This window comes from Ambystoma mexicanum, chromosome 3p (genome assembly GCF_040938575.1).
Source record: "Ambystoma mexicanum isolate Mex_15411 chromosome 3p, UKY_AmexF1_1, whole genome shotgun sequence".
Taxonomy (NCBI): Eukaryota; Metazoa; Chordata; class Amphibia; order Caudata; family Ambystomatidae; genus Ambystoma; species Ambystoma mexicanum.
Genome location: NC_090925.1, coordinates 172,629,202 through 172,647,208, shown reverse-complemented (window position 1 = coordinate 172,647,208; position 18,007 = coordinate 172,629,202). Strand labels below are relative to the sequence as shown.

The window sequence follows — 18,007 nt, the reverse complement described above, 5'->3', positions numbered from 1 at the left end:
GTGAACTTTTCCGCGACGGATAAATCGCACAGATCCGCATTGCACTGGAATCCCAGAAGGGCAGTACAAGTTAGTCTCATAAGTTTCTTCCCTTCGATCCTCTTGCTGGTAATCTTCACCTCCACGTTTCCTGAATTCAGTGACCATCATTGGATCACAGATCTTTTTGCAAGAGATTCTGAACGCTTGTCTCTTACCAACTTCATGGGCACATGGTGCAAAGTATTCTGGACTATGTAGTTCCGAATATCATCCCTCCACTTAGGGACCTTCGAAAATATGCAATCATGTCTATGGGCAGTAGCGGGCCAACAGGCTCCCACCTCCCCACCATCTGGTTTCAGGCCGTACCAAAACTTTCTCTAGCCCACCCCACTCCTACCCCCACCAAGCCAGACCTGATAATACGGACAGGCTCTGGAACGCACTACAACATACACACATTTTTCACAAATTATGACATCCTTGAGTTTCCAGTTGTAGTTAGACTTACCCATGCTAGGGTCTATAATGTTGTTTCATGAGTCATGTCATTAGTTGCAAAATATTTGGTTCTATGTTTTAATATCCCAGGAATATGAACCTGAACTGATAATGAAGCAGTAAAAATGTTGAGGTGCAAATAACACATTTTATTTTACAAGTAATGTTAAAACTTAAAATAAAAACGTTTGAATGGAGGACATTTTTATAACCATATTAATTATTTTACTTGTTTTTTTTTAGATAAGGAAAAGATGCCCAAACATTTATATATGCTTTAAAAATGTATGTTTGGTTTTTCATTGAACTTTGTCTTTTTAGATAAGGAAACGATGTCCAAACATATATATTTGCTTTAAAAATGTATGTTTGGTTTCTTATTCAACTTTTGTTTAAGTTTTCCTTTATTTTATATTTTATAAAATGTTAAAGTTCGGCTTATTTTGCTTCTTTGTTTTTTAATTTAGTTATGTTAAATAACGTTTATTTGTGTCTCTTTAGTTCAATAATATTTATTTTTCCTGAGTTCTTTTTTGTGTGTTCTAAATTTTTATTATTCGCAAAAAGGTCTGTGAGCCTCTCTACCGAAAAAGAACACGGACAAATAACCTGTTCTCTGGGAAGGTGCCCACTCGGATCGGTCTACAACCACGTTTTAGCTCACTGTAACTTTCACAGAGGAGAAATACCCATTTAAATATAAGTTTGGTCCCACCCACTTGGGAAGTCCAGCAACAAATGCTAGGCAATTCTCCTCCGACAAGAGTACCAACAACAACCCCAGACACGTGCATCAGCTTAGTAGGCCTCATCAGTGAGGTGGAGCTGTGCCGCTCTAAGCACAGTGACCAAGGGGTGCACATCTGGATTACTCTAGGTAACTAAGGGTGAAATCCTAAATTCCTAAAAATACACAAAAAGGGCTTGTAGCCCCTCTACCGAGAACGAACATGGCCAAATAACCTTTTCTATGGGAAGGTGCCCACTCAGGAGGGTCTACAACGACTGTGGGCACCTTCTCATAGAATACGTTATTTGAACCGTGTACGTTCATGGAAGAGGGCGCCCAGACCTTTTTGTAACTATTAATTAATTCGCTTCTCTCAGCTTAGTCTGGGCTGTATCTTAGGTGAGGCTTCCCTAGATAGGCTCTGGAATCCAATGCATCAATTAGCTACTGGTAATCTTCACTACTCCTTTCCTCGTCCCAACCCTTATTGCTATGAAGGGAGTCCACCTAGCACGCCGGGCACCCACTGCATCACCTTAATTCAACCCAAAATCAAAATACTGCAAGCCTTTTCCCCTTTGCTGGGGTTCAGCGAGTTAGATGAAAGAGAGCACGAGCCACGTGGGGATCTCTCCAGGAGTAAGGACCCGAGCAGGAAAAAGGATGAGGGGATAATGCCCAGATTACTTTCCGGCAACCCTCATTATCCTGATTCCTTCATCCTCGTCTCTCTCCCAACGCCATTGGAGAAGTTGTGGCTGTGCTGGTCATTCACGCTTCCTGGCAGAGAAGGGCGGGGCGTTGCATATGCGTATTTTTATTTGTGTTTGAATGTATACAGGACAGCAGGGACGCCTGACTCGTGAGGTGGACTGACCACATGATAGTAAAAACTGGGACTAGGAGAAGAATAGGGGAGACACTGTGCTCAGGCTGCTGCAGAAAGCCCCCCCCCCCCCGTGCTGCAGGCTACCTCTCGCGCTGTGCTCCCTCCTGTGCCTGTGGAAGATGATGACAGAGGCACACTTTCTTGGCAGCTGTGGTACAGGCCGGAGAAAGGACCAGCCCACTTGCACGGGACCGTTTCAGCGCCTTTGGGGAACGGCCTTGTTGACGGATTTATAGCCGCCCGGCCGCAAGAGCGCCCGCGTAGTGTTACAGAACCCCTCCCTGGAGACCTCTGAGTGCTTGTTGCTCAAACGCTGTTGCATGTGCACACGTTGCACCTTGGAAAGGGTAGCACCCTGTTACTGGAGTTGTGTACACTAAACATGTTTTACTTACGAAACCTGTTGGGTGCGCAGTGATATGGTTAGAAGCAATAATTCTGCATGCCCCAGAACTATGACAGCAGCCATAAACCGGCAGTCTTTAATGGACCGAAAAGGGGCCTTCTGGCACTTAGCGCCATATTGTGTGGGGATGCAAAAGCAATGTGTTTCATAATCATATTCTGGCATTTATCTTCGGTCGCGCAGCACCGCAGAGCAACTCGTTTGTAGTTTCTGCTGAAACCAAGTAGACTTGACAAACCAGGCCACACGATAAATAGAATTACCCACGAGGAGCCATGCTTACAGATGCTTGCACGTAAACGGAGAAAGACATCAATCCCCCTCAATGTGCACTCGGTGCTTCGCACCTCTTGCATCGTCAGTGCAGAAAGCAGTTTAGTTCATTTCCAGTTGGAAAGAAACTTTCTGTTCTGACAAAAGCATGCACAAAAAACAGGCCAACATGATGTATTGTTAGTTCTGGCTCCAAAGCGCCACCTCAGGAGGCAAATATATTGGTATAGATTGTGCAGGGAGATACGTCATTGGGGGGAGGGAGGTGAGAATTGTGCAGGGAGATTTGTCATTGGGGGGTGGGGATTGTGCAGAGATATGTCATTGGGGGTGGGGATTGTGCAGAGATATGTCATTGGGGGTGGGGATTGTGCAGGGAGATATGTCATTGGGGGTGGGGATTGTGCAGAGATTTGTCATTGGGGGTGGGGATTGTGCAGAGATATGTCATTGGGGGTGGGGATTGTGCAGAGATATGTCATTGGGGGTGGGGATTGTGCAGGGAGATATGTCATTGGGGGGAGGGAGGTGAGAATTGTGCAGGGAGATTTGTCATTGGGGGTGGGGATTGTGCAGAGATATGTCATTGGGGTGGGGATTGTGCAGAGATATGTCATTGGGGGTGGGGATTGTGCAGGGAGATATGTCATTGGGGGGTGGGGATTGTGCAGAGATTTGTCATTGGGGGTGGGGATTGTGCAGAGATATGTCATTGGGGGTGGGGATTGTGCAGAGATATGTCATTGGGGGTGGGGATTGTGCAGAGATTTGTCATTGGGGGTGGGGATTGTGCAGAGATATGTCATTGGGGGTGGGGATTGTGCAGGGAGATATGTCATTGGGGGGTGAGGATTGTGCAGAGACATATGTCATTGGGGGGTGAGGATTGTGCAGGGAGATATGTCATTGGGGGAGTAGGGATTGTGCAGGGAGATATGTCATTGGCGGGTGGGGATTGTGCAAGAAGATATGTCATTGGGGGGTGGGTATTGTGTAGGGAGATATGTCATTTGTGGGTTGGGGGTTGTGCAGGGAGATATGTCATTGGGGGGTGGGGATTGTGCAGGGCGATATGTGATTGGGGATGAGGATTGTGCAGGGAGATTTGTCATTGGGGGTTGGGATTGTGCAGGGAGATATGCATTGGGGGGTGGGGATTGTACAGGGAGATATGTCATTGGGGGGAGGGAGGTGAGAATTGTGCAGGGAGATTTGTCATTGGGGGGTGGGGATTGTGCAGAGATATGTCATTGGGGGTGGGGATTGTGCAGAGATATGTCATTGGGGGTGGGGATTGTGCAGGGAGATATGTCATTGGGGGGTGAGGATTGTGCAGAGACATATGTCATTGGGGGGTGAGGATTGTGCAGGGAGATATGTCATTGGGGGAGTAGGGATTGTGCAGGGAGATATGTCATTGGCGGGTGGGGATTGTGCAAGAAGATATGTCATTGGGGGGTGGGTATTGTGTAGGGAGATATGTCATTTGTGGGTTGGGGGTTGTGCAGGGAGATATGTCATTGGGGGGTGGGGATTGTGCAGGGAGATATGTGATTGGGGATGAGGATTGTGCAGGGAGATTTGTCATTGGGGGTTGGGATTGTGCAGGGAGATATGCATTGGGGGGTGGGGATTGTACAGGGAGATATGTCATTGGGGGTGAGGATTGTGCAGGGAGATGTGTCATTGGGTGAGGATTGTGCAGGGAGATGTGTAATTGGGGTTTGGGATTGTACAGGGAGATATGTCATTGGGAGTGAGGATTGTGCAGGGAGATGTGTCATTGGGGGGTTGGGATTGTGCAGGGAGATATATCATTGGGGGGTGGGGATTGTGCAGGGAGGTATGTCATTGGGGGGTGGGGATTGTTTAGGGAGATGTGTCATTGGGGGTTGGGATTGTGCAGGGAGATATGTCATTTGGGGGTTAGGGGTTGTGCAGGGAGATATATCATTGGGGGTGGGGATTGTGTAGGGAGATATGTCATTAGGGGGTGGGGATTATGCAGGGAGATATGTCATTGGGGGTGAGGATTGTGCAGGGAGATGTGTCATGGGGGGTATGGATTGTGTAGGGAGATATGTCATTGAAGGGTGGGGATTGTGCAGGGAGATATGTCATTGGGGTGAGGATTGTGCAGGGAGATGTGTCATTGGGGGTGGGGATTGTGTAGGGAGATATGTCATTGGGGGGGTGCGGATTGTGTAAGGAGATATGTCATTGGGGGGTGGGGACTGTGTAGGGAGACATGTCATTGGGGGTGAGGATTGTGCAGGTAGATGTGTCATTGGGGGTTGGGATTGTGCAGGGAGATATGTCATTGGGATGGGGATTGTGCAGGGAGATATGTCATTGGGGGTGGGGATTGTGCAGGGAGGTATGTCATTGGGGGTTGGGATTGTGCAGGGAGATATGTCATTGGGGTGGGGATTGTGCAGGGAGATATGTCATTGGGGGTGAGGATTGTGCAGGGAGATATGTCATTGGGGTGAGGATTGTGCAGGGAGATATGTCATTGGGGGGTTGGGAGGGAGCTATGTCATTAGGGGGGTGGGGATTGTACAGGGAGGTATGTCATTGGGGGGTGGGGATTGTGCAGGGAGATATGTCATCGGGGGGTGGGGATTGTGCAGGGAGATATGTCATTGGGGTGGGGATTGTGCAGGGAGATATGTCATTGGGGGTGAGGATTGTGCAGGGAGATGTGTCATTGGGGGTTGGGATTGTGCAGGGAGATATGTCATTGGGGGTTGGGATTGTGCAGGGAGATATGTCATTGGGGGTGGGGATTGTGTAGGGAGATATGCCATTGGGGTGGGGATTGTGCAGGGAGATATGTCATTGGGGGGTGGGGATTGTGCAGGGAGATGTGTAATTGGGGGTTGGGATTGTGAAGGGAGATATGTCATTGGGGTGGGGATTGTGCAGGGAGATATGTCATTGGGGTGAGGATTGTGCAGGGAGATGTGTAATTGGGGGGTTGGGATTGTGCAGGGAGATATATCATTGGGGGGTGGGGATTGTGCAGGGAGGTATGTCATTGGGGGGTTGGGATTGTGCAGGGAGATATATCATTGGGGGGGTGGGAATTGTGCAGGGAGGTATGTCATTGGGGTTGGGGATTGTGTAGGGAGATGTGTCATTGGGGGTTGGGATTGTGCAGGGAGATATGTCATTTGGGGGTTAGGGGTTGTGCAGGGAGATATGTCATTGGGGGGTGGGGATTGTGTAGGGAGATATGTCATTAGGGGGTGGGGATTGTGCAGGGAGATATGTCATTGGGGGTGAGGATTGTGCAGGGAGATGTGTCATGGGGGGTATGGATTGTGTAGGGAGATATGTCATTGGGGGGTGGGGATTGTGCAGGGAGATATGTCATTGGGGGTGTGCATTGTGTAGGCAGATATGTCATTGGGGAGTGGGAATTGTGTAGGGAGATATGTCATAAGAGGGTGGGGATTGTGCAGGGAGATATGTCATTGGGGGTGAGGATTGTGCAGGGAGATGTGTCATTGGGGGTGGGGATTGTGTAGTGAGATATGTCATTGGGGGGTGCGGATTGTGTAGGGAGATATGTCATTGGGGGTGGGGACTGTGTAGGGAGACATGTCATTGGGGGGTGAGGATTGTGCAGGTAGATGTGTCATTGGGGGTTGGGATTGTGCAGGGAGATATGTCATTGGGGGTGGGGATTGTGCAGGGAGATATGTCATTAGGGGGTGGGGATTGTGCAGGGAGATATGTCATTGGGGTGAGGATTGTGCAGGGAGATATGTCATTGGGGTGAGGATTGTGCAGGGAGATATGTCATTGGGGGGTTGGGAGTGTGTAGGGTGGTATGTCATTGGGGGGTGGGGATTGTGCAGGGAGGTATGTCATTGGGGGGTGGGGATTGTGCAGGGAGATATGTCATTGGGGGTTGGGGATTGTGCAGGGAGATATGTCATTGGGGTGGGGATTGTGCAGGGAGATATGTCATTGGGGGTGAGGATTGTGCAGGGAGATGTGTCATTGGGGGTTGGGATTGTGCAGGGAGATATGTTATTAGGGGTGGGGATTGTGTAGGGAGATATGCCATTGGGGGTTGGGATTGTGCAGGGAGATATGTCATTGGGGGGTTGGGATTGTACAGGGAGATGTGCCATTGGGGGGTTGGGATTGTGCAGGGAGATATGTCATTGGGGTGGGGATTGTGCAGTGAGATATGTCATTGGGGTGAGGATTGTGCAAGGAGATGTGTAATTGGGGGTTGGGATTGTGCATGGAGATATGACATTGGGGTGGGGATTGTGCAGGGAGATATGTCATTGGGGTGAGGATTGTGCAGGGAGATGTGTAATTGGGGGTTGGGATTGTGCAGGGAGATATGTCATTTGGGGGTGGGGATTGTGCAGGGAGATGTGTCATTGGGGGTTGGGATTGTACAGGGAGATGTGTCATTGGGGGGTTGGGATTGTGCAGGGAGATATGTCATTGGGGTGGGGATTGTGCAGGGAGATATGTCATTGGGGTGGGGATTGTGCAGGGAGATATGTCATTGGGGTGAGGATTGTGCAAGGAGATGTGTAATTGGGGGGTTGGGATTGTGCAGGGAGATGTGTCATTGGGGGGTTGGGATTGTGCAGGGAGATGTGTCATTGGGGGGTTGGGATTGTGCAGGGAGATATGTCATTGGGGGGTGGGGATTGTGCAGGGAGATGTGTCATTGGGGGTTGGGATTGTGCAGGGAGGTATGTCAGTGGGGGTGGGGATTGTGCAGGGAGATGTGTCATTGGGGGTTGGGATTGTGCAGGGAGATGTGTCATTGGGGGGTGGGGATTGTGCTGGGAGATGGGTCATTGGGGGGTTGGGATTGTGCAGGGAGATATGTCTTTGGGGGAGTGGGGCGGGGGTGTCCTGAGGCTGCTGAGGTTTGGCTCAGGTGGTGCTTACATACAGCAGTGTGTACTGGCTCATAGGTGGTACCCTAGCGCCACTATGGTTTTTGGCTCATGGTGATGCACCGCCTTCATTTTTGATTAATATGTGCTGCTTTACACCACCACAAAAGAGGATCAGGGACAAGCCTGGTCCAGCCTGTTGCTCCCAGTGCATAAGTATTTAAACTCACATAATATTTGAGATACTCTGGCCCATTGCTTGCTTTAACAACATATTCCTTTTCAAGATAAAATGGGTAAAACTCAGTGGGATTTTATTTCTTCTTTTCAAATTGCAGTATTCAGTGCAGAAGCCAATGCATTTCAGAGTATTCTCCGTCTTCAGGGCTAACAAGTGCTGTCAAAGCATGCCCTGATGCAATACTGAGTCTTGCCATTCCAGCAAATGGTGGCTGTTTATCCAAAGCGCCAGCGCTTTAAAACAACCACCAAGTAATGGCCAGAGTATCTCAAATATGATGATAGTTTGGGTATGATGACAGTGAGCAACAGATCGGACCAGGGATTTTCCCTGATCCTCTTTTTTGGTACAGTGCCGTCCTTGTGTTTGGGATTTTTTTACCTGTCTGCTTCAGAAATTTTGATTGACTTTGTATAAAGAATTTGTTCGCAGATTTAATAGAATAATTTAATTAGCTTGGCAGTGCCCACCTTCACCCTTCCTTCCTGCTTTAAACCATCACCATTAGTTTTGGCTTATATACCTATCATCTACAAATTCATAAAGGCCTCCTTTGACTCAGGCTCTGTCCCTTTAGCCATCAAGGAACCCTGGGTCACACCGCCACTGAAGAAAGCTTCCCTTGACCCTACCCTCCCTACCAACTATCGGCCCATCACCACAGTACCCTTCCTCCTCAGGATTCTTCAACCGCACCACATAGATCCAACTTCAAGCTTACCTGGAAAACCAAAAAACCAGCTTGACGGCATTCGTGACGCTGGAGATCTTGCCATCCTCCTACTACTCGACCTCTCCGCCGCCATTGATTTAGAAGCTGCCAGTTGGATCAAATTATTTCTTAGTAAGCGATCCTGCAGGGTCTTTGCTGGCTCAGATGCTTCCGACCCCATCCCCGTCCCCTAGGGTGTCCCTCAAGGGTCCTGCATCTCACCCACTCTGCACACCATGTACACAAAACCTCTGTTTGACAATCTAGACGCAGGGGTGCACAACTGATTTTGCCAGCGGGCCGAATGTACCCTACATGCTGCCTATAGTGGGCCGAAAAGTAAATGTGGGAGGAGCAGTAGGAGGGGGAGTGGCAAGAGTGTTTTTCAACCCTCCATTTTTATTAAACACATGGAAAAAGAATAAATGTTTAGGTGTGCCGGTCTTTATTTGTATTTCAAACGTACATTTTGTACTACAGATTTTCCATTTTTATAATTCATTTCTTTCATAAGGATATATTGGCAATAGTGGACAAAGTAGACAAATCTTTCAGGAGAAAAAACACTGCGCTCAAACATTTCACGCATTATGCCACTTTAGATTTGCAAGGCACAAGCTTGTTATTTTGGACTGCTATTTGGACTGCTGTACTTTGCTGTTTGAGTTGGCCATACTCATGGGAGTATGGCCTTCATTAAGTCAGGTTTCCACATAAGGCAAAGGTGGTACATCTCTTAACTGTGCCTAATTTAGCTTTATGATTGGGTTCACTCTTGAGTGTGACACTGTGCCCCATGGCTCCCACCCTCCAACAAACACTATGCCCAATGGCCCCCACCCTCCAACCAAACACTATGCCCCACAACCACAATCACACAACTAAAAACGGTGCCCTATGGCCTGCACCCCCTCACAAAGAAGGTGAGCTAAATAGCATTGGCATCAACAAATGAAACGGTCTGCATCTCGGTTTCACAACTAACCAAAGTGTGTGATCCTGGGCAAATCATGTAATTGCATTGTGCCTTATCTGCAGTGATTCACTTCATAGCTTATGTTAACATATCATGATGTTATAAAAAAAACAAATTCTAATGACTATAGAGTTGCTAAATATATAATAAGAATGGGCCTCATTAGGACCCTGGCGGAGAGGGTATTACGCCAGCGTAGTGCATGGCGTACCTCTCCGCCATACTACGAGTTCCCGTAGCGCCATGGAGGTTTTCTCCGCCTGGTTTTACCAGCCGGAGAAAACCATGGCGCTACGGGACCTCGTTGTTAATTACGCCACCGTATTTTACGGTGGCGTAATTAACTCCTTCCCCACTCCCATTATACCCTATGGGGCAAGAATGGGAATGGGGAAGGGCAGAATGGGGATTGGGGATTTACCGCTCCGCCGAGGTCGGAATGGGGCGGTAAATCCGCCAACCCCCATGGCGCTATCGGCGGCTTTCCGCCATGCTTCGCGGTGCATTTAGCACCGCGAAATCCGCCTGGGTCGTAATGAGGCCCAATGTCATTTAAGTATTTTGCACCACAAAGTTATTTGCCACTTGGCTTACTTATGGCGACCTATTCTAAAGTCACTTCCATGCTGCCACCAAGTACCAAAGACTGATGATGCTCCTTGCAACGTCCTTATCTGTGAGGTCACTTCTGTTGGTGCAATCCGTATGCAAGTATAGGTGTTAACAAGCCATCTGCCACTAATGTTACCAAAAGAAAGTTGATGGGAGGGAAATCTGCTTAAATGAGGCCGTATGTATGGAATTGTGCACACTGCATTGGGGGGGAGTAGCAGGACTTTTTTTGCGCCTCACCCGACCAACTGTTGCAGTGCTGGATACTCCACCGCCCACCCCCCAAACTCCTAGCACACATACACCAAAAAAGAACATTAGAGCCTGGATAGCGGAACACCACCTGTGCTTGAACAACGACAAAACTGAGCTCCTACCTTAGGATCTCCACACTGACAAACATTTGGACTCAGTATTCACCTCTTTCTCCATTGAGTGCTTTGAAGAACTTCACTTGTGTATAAACGCTTTCAAATAAAAAATTACAATTGATGACATTCCCACTACAGTATCGAGCCATGTAAAAACCCTAGGTGTCCATTTATACACAGACCTTTCTATCCACAAACACGTAAAGGCCCTCACCTCCTCAGCAGCTTATACCACTAAGCGCATCTATCTCAGTAGAACATTTTTGTCCACTGACAATTGTCTTACCTTTGCCATGGCCATCATCAGCAGCAAACTTAATAGTTGTAATGTCATTATTTTAGGCACCTTGTCAAAAAATCTTACTAAACTCCAACTGATTCAAAACAATGCCATCCGGGCTGTCTAGGGTTTGAAATGCTCAGATCACATTCCCAATTCCAGACGGGAGGCTCATTGGCTGCCAATCAAAGCCTGCATCGAGTTTAAGATCCTCTCTATAACACACAGATGCATCCATAACGCACCAGGTTTCCTCAACCAATGTATCTCTAAAAAGTTGCAGCTTTGATGCCTACGATCGTCCACCACACAGTCCCTAGCCATTCATAGTTTCACCAGGAAAAGAGCAGGGGGAGTCAGTTTCGCCACCACTGCCCCCACCCTATGCAATGCCCTCCACGTCCAAGAATAACCCTCCCACCTAATCTTCAGGAAACAAGTTAAGACTCTGCTTTTTGAGAAATATGAACAGCTGTTTCTGATTGACCGTTGTCTATGGACTTACTTTTGCCTGATGTTGTACTCATACCTGTACGTGCTTATTTCACTAAGACCAGCGCCGTGATACTTACATGTTTGGGCACTGCCAATAATGCAATAAATACATACAAATAAATAGATATGTGGCGCCTCAGCACCACCTAGCAGGTTTTAGCACCACCAATAGTTTTGGTTCATATGTGACACTTTGACTCGACCTTGTGATTTACAGTTTAGGCTCTGGGGGCACTGTTGTTCGCAGCACCATTCGTTTTTAGCTTCTGAGTGGCCCTTTAGCAACACATTGAGGGAACCAGGGCCGTTGGCAAAGCTATATTCCAGGTAGCATGTGACAAACAGGGCAGACTGAAAGACACAAGGGAGGGGGGTGGGAAGAGGGAAATGCATGCATGTCAGCTGCACTCCTTTCCTGCATCCATGCTCATTCTGCCATGCAGGCCACCTTCCCCATTTTCTGCCTGGGACCTGGGAGGAAGCCTGAGCAACTGAGAGAGTTTGAGCTTAAATTAAAGTTCTACAATTGAGCATATAAGTGGGGCCAAAAGGGTGGTCTGACAATTAGGGAGTATAAATGATAAAACATTAATTTGAGGTAATTTCACTATGCACTTCTACTGCACATAATCTCAAACCCAATGCATTACGGGGTTGCGGGCTGGATAGTTGAACTCATTCCTAGACCTATTTCGGCCACAAACCCCAGAAGATCGCTGGAGGCTCCAGCAGTGCCTTGCGTGTATTAATTATGAATGCCTGATCTTTTACCTGGACAGTGAGGACATTCCATGGTTAGGACTGCATTTCCATATGTATCTAGCATACCTGAGGACCGGGTCAGACGTGCGTGGCCCAGGAGTCATTTGGTTGGCTCTGGCAGAAGGCGGTCAGTGGTATCCCTCACAGGTGGACTTGGGAGAAAGGTGTCATCACATGTTGGGAAAGTAGGCTGTGCCGTATAACAAACAGAACACATGTGTTGACTGGTGCCTGTGGGTCTGTGACTGCTGTGTGGGAGAGAGGGGTCGTTTAGGCCCCCCTCATACATTCAGCACAATGTGGATCACTTGCTCAACCATTGTTGGGGGACACCTCCATTGCCCCCATGGTAACGTCAGCCCTTATGCTGGCATTGGTATGGGTGGGGCTGTTGCTAGAGACACATCCATTTTGTGCACCCTCGACTCCATCTTTGGACTAGGCCTCACTGCGATAATACGAAAAGGCTTCTCCCCCCTCTGCAGTGCCGCGCACATCGAGCTCTTTGCCCCCACCTTTTTCTCACTGTGTCTGAAAGCCTCGCAGCTCCATTCTAACGGAACAGCCGGAGATAATTGAAACAAATACACCACTGTAACATTTCACCCTTCCTCTGAGATCACTGTCCTGTGTGTGAGCTGGCCTGAAACATGGCTTGTAGCTCATCCATCTCCACAAAACTGCCCATGCCCTCTTACCCCCGTTGTTGGAAAATGACTGCCACTTCAACCCTGCGTCCCCGCAAGTTATTCTCTTGATGTACCAGACGTGTGACCCTGCTGCGAAGCCCACCCCAGTGTGCCCCCAACTAACACCAAACCTCTGTCACAGTATATTGCACCCTAGAACTAACAAATGTCAGAATGTCTTATAGTCTCTTTTGATGCACCCGGACCCACCCCACAGCCAATGTTATCTCACTGACCATGACCCTAAGCCTGGTGCTCCATATAAGTCACCATGAATAATGCTGTAATTATAGGTGTTCGATTTATAGATGCATGATGATATACTCAAAGGAACTATAGTGACCATTATTTACTACATGTATAATAGTAGTATCTCACGTTAGCTTAGTTAGGGCCCGACCTACCTCACCGCGACCTGACCCTCACCCTGCCTGGACACAGACAGATGGACCTCGTGACGCTCATCCTCCCGCCAACCCAGCAGCCAACCATGGAGGAGCAGTGCCTGTATGCACCTATACAACGCAAGCTTGTGTCCAATCATAATGAAATGTGTAACATTTATGTCTGACATCATTAATGACGATTTCTGCCCTTATAATCAATTGTAAGTGTATTGTTTGCCAGAGCGCTCTCGGGCAGCAGAGTTCTCTACATGCCAATTTTACATAAAAGAAACACTAGCTCTCGCAGCCTGTTCTCTTAGTCTCATTCCTGTTGGGGAGTGTCATATTTCCTTGTATTGCACGTATACGACGGGGAGTGGGCCTTTACACTGCATATAGACACATATGCTAACCCTGCCTTTCTCTGCCTGGTATGGTTTATGCTGACCTGCGAGCTTCAGACTGGCTCGTCTGTTCTTTGCTCTAGGTTCCGTTTTAGCAGTGGATCTTCCCCTCAACCCCCTTACAAATTGTGTGTTATGAAAGTGGATTCCAGACGGGATGAGACTGAGCTGATAGCCTCCTGGTGACTCTCTTCGTGGCCAGGTAGGATCAGAGTTGGACCATAGCTCCTCCAAAAGCCTATGTGACACCATGGTCAGATATCACAGCCCCTCCCCTCTATGAGGTGGACTATCCTGTGGAGCCCATGATAGGTTCTAGCCTTACCTGTCTGCCCTGGCAGGTAGATGGGTTTATCAGTCAGTAGGATTCCTGTTTCCTGGGTCCTCTTTATCAGGACTTGCTTAGCCTCGCAAGATCTTGTGATGCCCCCACTGAGAAGACATAGCTTGACGCTGGCCACCTCATTCTCTCCACCGGCCGGAGGCGGTACCTGCATAGAAGAAACAAACACAAATATGAAATTAGTACTTTCCACCTGGGGGCTGTATTTCACAGTTGTAGGCTGCCAGCGCCTTCCAGGAAACGTATACATTGTGACCAGCTAACATCATCCTTCTCATCATTGATCACAGTTACAAAAGTAAGGAATAACAAATTACTCTTTGATTTTCTTTTTCATGGCCTCGTGCACGTTCTTTCGCACCAATGTGTATGAATCACTTGTTTGATTATTAGAAACTTTTCAAATCATATAAATAGTTGAAGATTGCTCTTCATGCATGTAATCAATACCCAATGTGACCTATGAAGGCAAGGGGACAGAGTGGGGAAATCAAATTATGAAAATTCAGTTGGGCTCATGTTTGAGTCAAATGCTGGGTAACTGTTAGGAAAGATTATTTCCATTAATTTGTAATTATTTTCCCTCCAGTTGTGAACCCCCCCAACTTTTTGCTGTTGTCTGACCACCATATCCTGACTTTTGCCCGTGGAGCCCAGCCTTCTGCTGTACTCCGTTGGGCTTTTGCTCACTTTGTTATGGGGAAACTGACATACCTCTAAAGACAGTCAGTACTGGGAGACTTTGTTTCACTTAGTCTTTCACTTTGTTGCTAGTACTTAGCCACATTTTATCAGTGCAAAAAGTACCTTACCGTACAGTGTGCTGGGGTGTTCTTTTTATTTTTAAGGCCCCAGACACCCTCAGATGATTTTTCGGTAGATGTACAAATGTGCCTTGGAGTCAGTTGGTGGCAGCTATTATTTTTCATATATTTGTAAGATTTTTCATGGTTAATACCACAATGTCCTTTGTTTTTTCTTTTGGCCGTATAGTCCCTTTGCCTTCACCAGGTCGAGCAGACCCAGAAAAATTCCTTATTTGGTCATGCAGGCCCCAGCGCAAACCAAACCTTTCGTGGGCTTCTGCATGCCTTGTGTGTGTGCCTCTAGGATGTGGGCTGGACTGTCTAGTTCCAATACACATCCTGGGTGCCAGGATGTCTGATATGCTGACAATGACTGGGACCACTGTGGTCCACGATTGGTCCACGTCTGGGATGGATGTATGTGAGCATATTTCTCATTGGGTCCTCTTTGTTTTGGCACGAAGGAGATTCTTGATAAGAGAAGGCATCTTACACCCATTGCAGGTCGATCTCTTGAGTTCACAACGAACTTAGGAAAGGAGCCAAGTATACTGAATCCAAGAAGCAGAGCTGAGGAACCACTGATGATCCGCTGGAAGGTTTGTCACCCTGAGCCCGCTGTTGTCCCATTGGACCCCCTGTTTCTGATCGAACATAGAAGGTCTGAAAAGATGCTTTGCCCTATTTGAATAGTGGGACCAACTATTGTCTGCACCTCCACCTTAACCTGAAAGCAAGACCTCTTTTTTTGTTCCATTATTAATTTTTATTGAAGTTTACAGAAAACATACAAACATCAGACTTATCAGCATTGTAATTGTAGAACTCATCGCAAAGAATCCATACCCCCATAACCATCCCCAACCCTCACAGAATTAAAAATGCAAAACAGAACAACATATTATCACATGCCTTCCAAAAACCCACCCCACATTTCATCAAACAATTTCATTTTTTTATTTCTGCGAAGGATAACCTTATCAATCCTGGCAACCTGCCTCAAGTCCTCCACCGATTCTGAACAGGTTGGCCTCTCTTCACATTTCCATTTTCTCAAAATGATTTTTTTCGCTGAATTAGCAGCCCTAAGTGTTCCTGGGCCAACCAGTGAACTGACCAGCTTGCACGGGACCTTTGTCCTGGAACCGCCGCTGTCTCGAGTTGACACTTGAGACTTTGGAGATCGTAAGCACTCGATATAAGGCACTCTCCCGCCGGGTTTTGTATACCTAGCATTCCTTGGTCTGGAATTAGGAGAGTACGCCTGAACCCGAGTGCATGTGGTCGCTGTGCTGCCCAGCCATGGTGATGAACTTTGTGGGTGCCTTACTGCTATGCCCCCTTGTGGCCTCAGACTCGCTGCAGTGGAATTGGCCAGATCCCTTCACCAGGAGCGGAGAAATCACCACTGTCCCGCCACAGAATCATCCTTGTAACTCAGCCGCTGAGAGCTGCAGAACCGCAGAACTGAAGGAATTGAACCTACAAGTGAAGTGGACTCGACTGCCAAAGTTTGGTCTAGAGTGCACTGAGGGTCAGTGAGTAATTGCAACCCTTACCGGTGGCCCTTGCCGAATCCATACATGTTTATGCACAAGTGTCCCCCGAGGGCCACTCAACTTTATCGTGCTATCATCCTTTTTCCAACTCTTGGATCCTGTTCTACCTACCCTCTTGGGGAGACCCTCCTCGAATAGTGGTAGTGGGAACTTATTCTTCACTACCTCACCCACCTTCCTGAGTCGCTACAGCCCCTGCAAGAGACCCCATTTTCTGCTCTACTGCACGATTGAGTGCACCAGCGCTGAACATACTTTTGAGCACAAGGCTCCACTCTTCTGCTTGTTATAAACCAGGTCATTTTTCTTCCTTTCCATGGTGGAGCGGGGCATGAATTGGATTTAGAAATTCTGCTTCTTTATACACTCTGCTATACAAATCCAAATGCACCCCCGCCAGCATCCGATTTTGATGATGGAGGCAATGCCTTTGTTTGGGATAATTCTCATCTATGGCTAATTTCCCTCACCTAGTGAGTCCCCAGCAGCTTAGCTGGACTTCTGGACTTTATTTATTTCCACTTGGTAAGAGTGAGAGCTTTTCCCCCACTCTTACCTGTGTTTTGCAATGTGTTTCCACCTGATTTTGTGAGTGTGGGCTCTGGAGTACACCACTTCAGTAGCCTCCTTCTTTGTGTGTGTCACACAGCACCTGCTGTGCAATGGCACTGGCTTGTCGTTCAGACTCCCACCAACTCCATTTCTGAGGCGACTACTGTCCCCCAGAAAAGGGTAAAGTTACCATTAACTTTACTTAGTCAATCTACCACAGATCCAGTACACCCCATCTTCCATGGAGTACTGGAAAAAGTTAATTCGTATCCCTTTTTATCTGTACCTGCTAGAGCATTGTTTCGCTCTTTTAACATTTAGACATGGCTGGTGGCAGTAGTATGTACCCTAATTTTCTACAGTGGTTATCTTATATACCCATGGTAATATTGTAGGCTATTGTGTTAGCCTCAAACTTAAACCCGCTGGACCAAATGCTTTTTCTTTTGGCTCCAGTGCAGTTTATTCGCCATTTCTTTTTGTTAAACTCCTTCTTGTATTTTGCTTTGCGCGGCAAACCAGGTTTGCCTTCTTTGTTCACCGTCTTTTGGTGGGCTTCTACCTAGAAGCCCTCCTCAAGGCGCCTCGGTGTCTAGGTGGGCTGATTGTGAGGGAGGGGTGTAGTCACCCCCTGCACAGGGTATCCGCACTTTGTCACGATTGGTCAAGTTGGTTGTCCGGGCTGGACAACCACCCTGCTGAGTGATTGACAGCCAGGCTGTGTGAATGGGGGTTTTGCGCATAAAAGGCATGTCTCTGGGGCTAGAAGTCAGAGAGTCGCCACTGGAACTACAAGGAACCGAAGAGAAGCAGAGAGAACGACGGCTGCTGCAACTACCCTGTCCCGGTGAAGAACCTGCTGCAGTCCTGAGCTATCTTGCCTTTGACGACTCAGAGAAGATCCAGTCCTGAGTCTTCTTCCCTTGAGCTTGGTGGGGATAACCAGCTCATCTTCCACAGCTAGATGATCCTCTTCCTTGGTCGAAATCACTGCACACAGCTGTAGTGGTGCGGATAGCCACCTGAAGAGCCTCTCCTGTTTTTAAGGAGTGCACCTTTTATTCCTCGTCGCTGCTGCCGGCTTCATTCCTGTGTGGTGCAGACCCCCTTCAGAAGTCCTCCTTCACAACGAAGCTCCAGGAATCGTGGGTCTGCGGG

The 18,007-nt window shown here is 47.8% G+C and overlaps 1 protein-coding gene across 4 annotated transcripts in view; it reads right to left on the bottom strand.

Moving 5' to 3' along the window:
• LOC138580215 (alpha-2-macroglobulin-like protein 1) overlaps nucleotides 1-18,007 on the bottom strand; it is a 1,347,911-nt gene that overhangs the window by 870,331 nt on the left and 459,573 nt on the right. For all 4 annotated transcript variants that reach the window (XM_069650572.1, XM_069650575.1, XM_069650574.1 and 1 more), the window contains exon 3: nucleotides 13,915-14,080. In XM_069650572.1, the coding sequence (XP_069506673.1) occupies nucleotides 13,915-14,080 (166 nt within the window). The remainder of the gene's footprint in view (nucleotides 1-13,914; nucleotides 14,081-18,007) is intronic.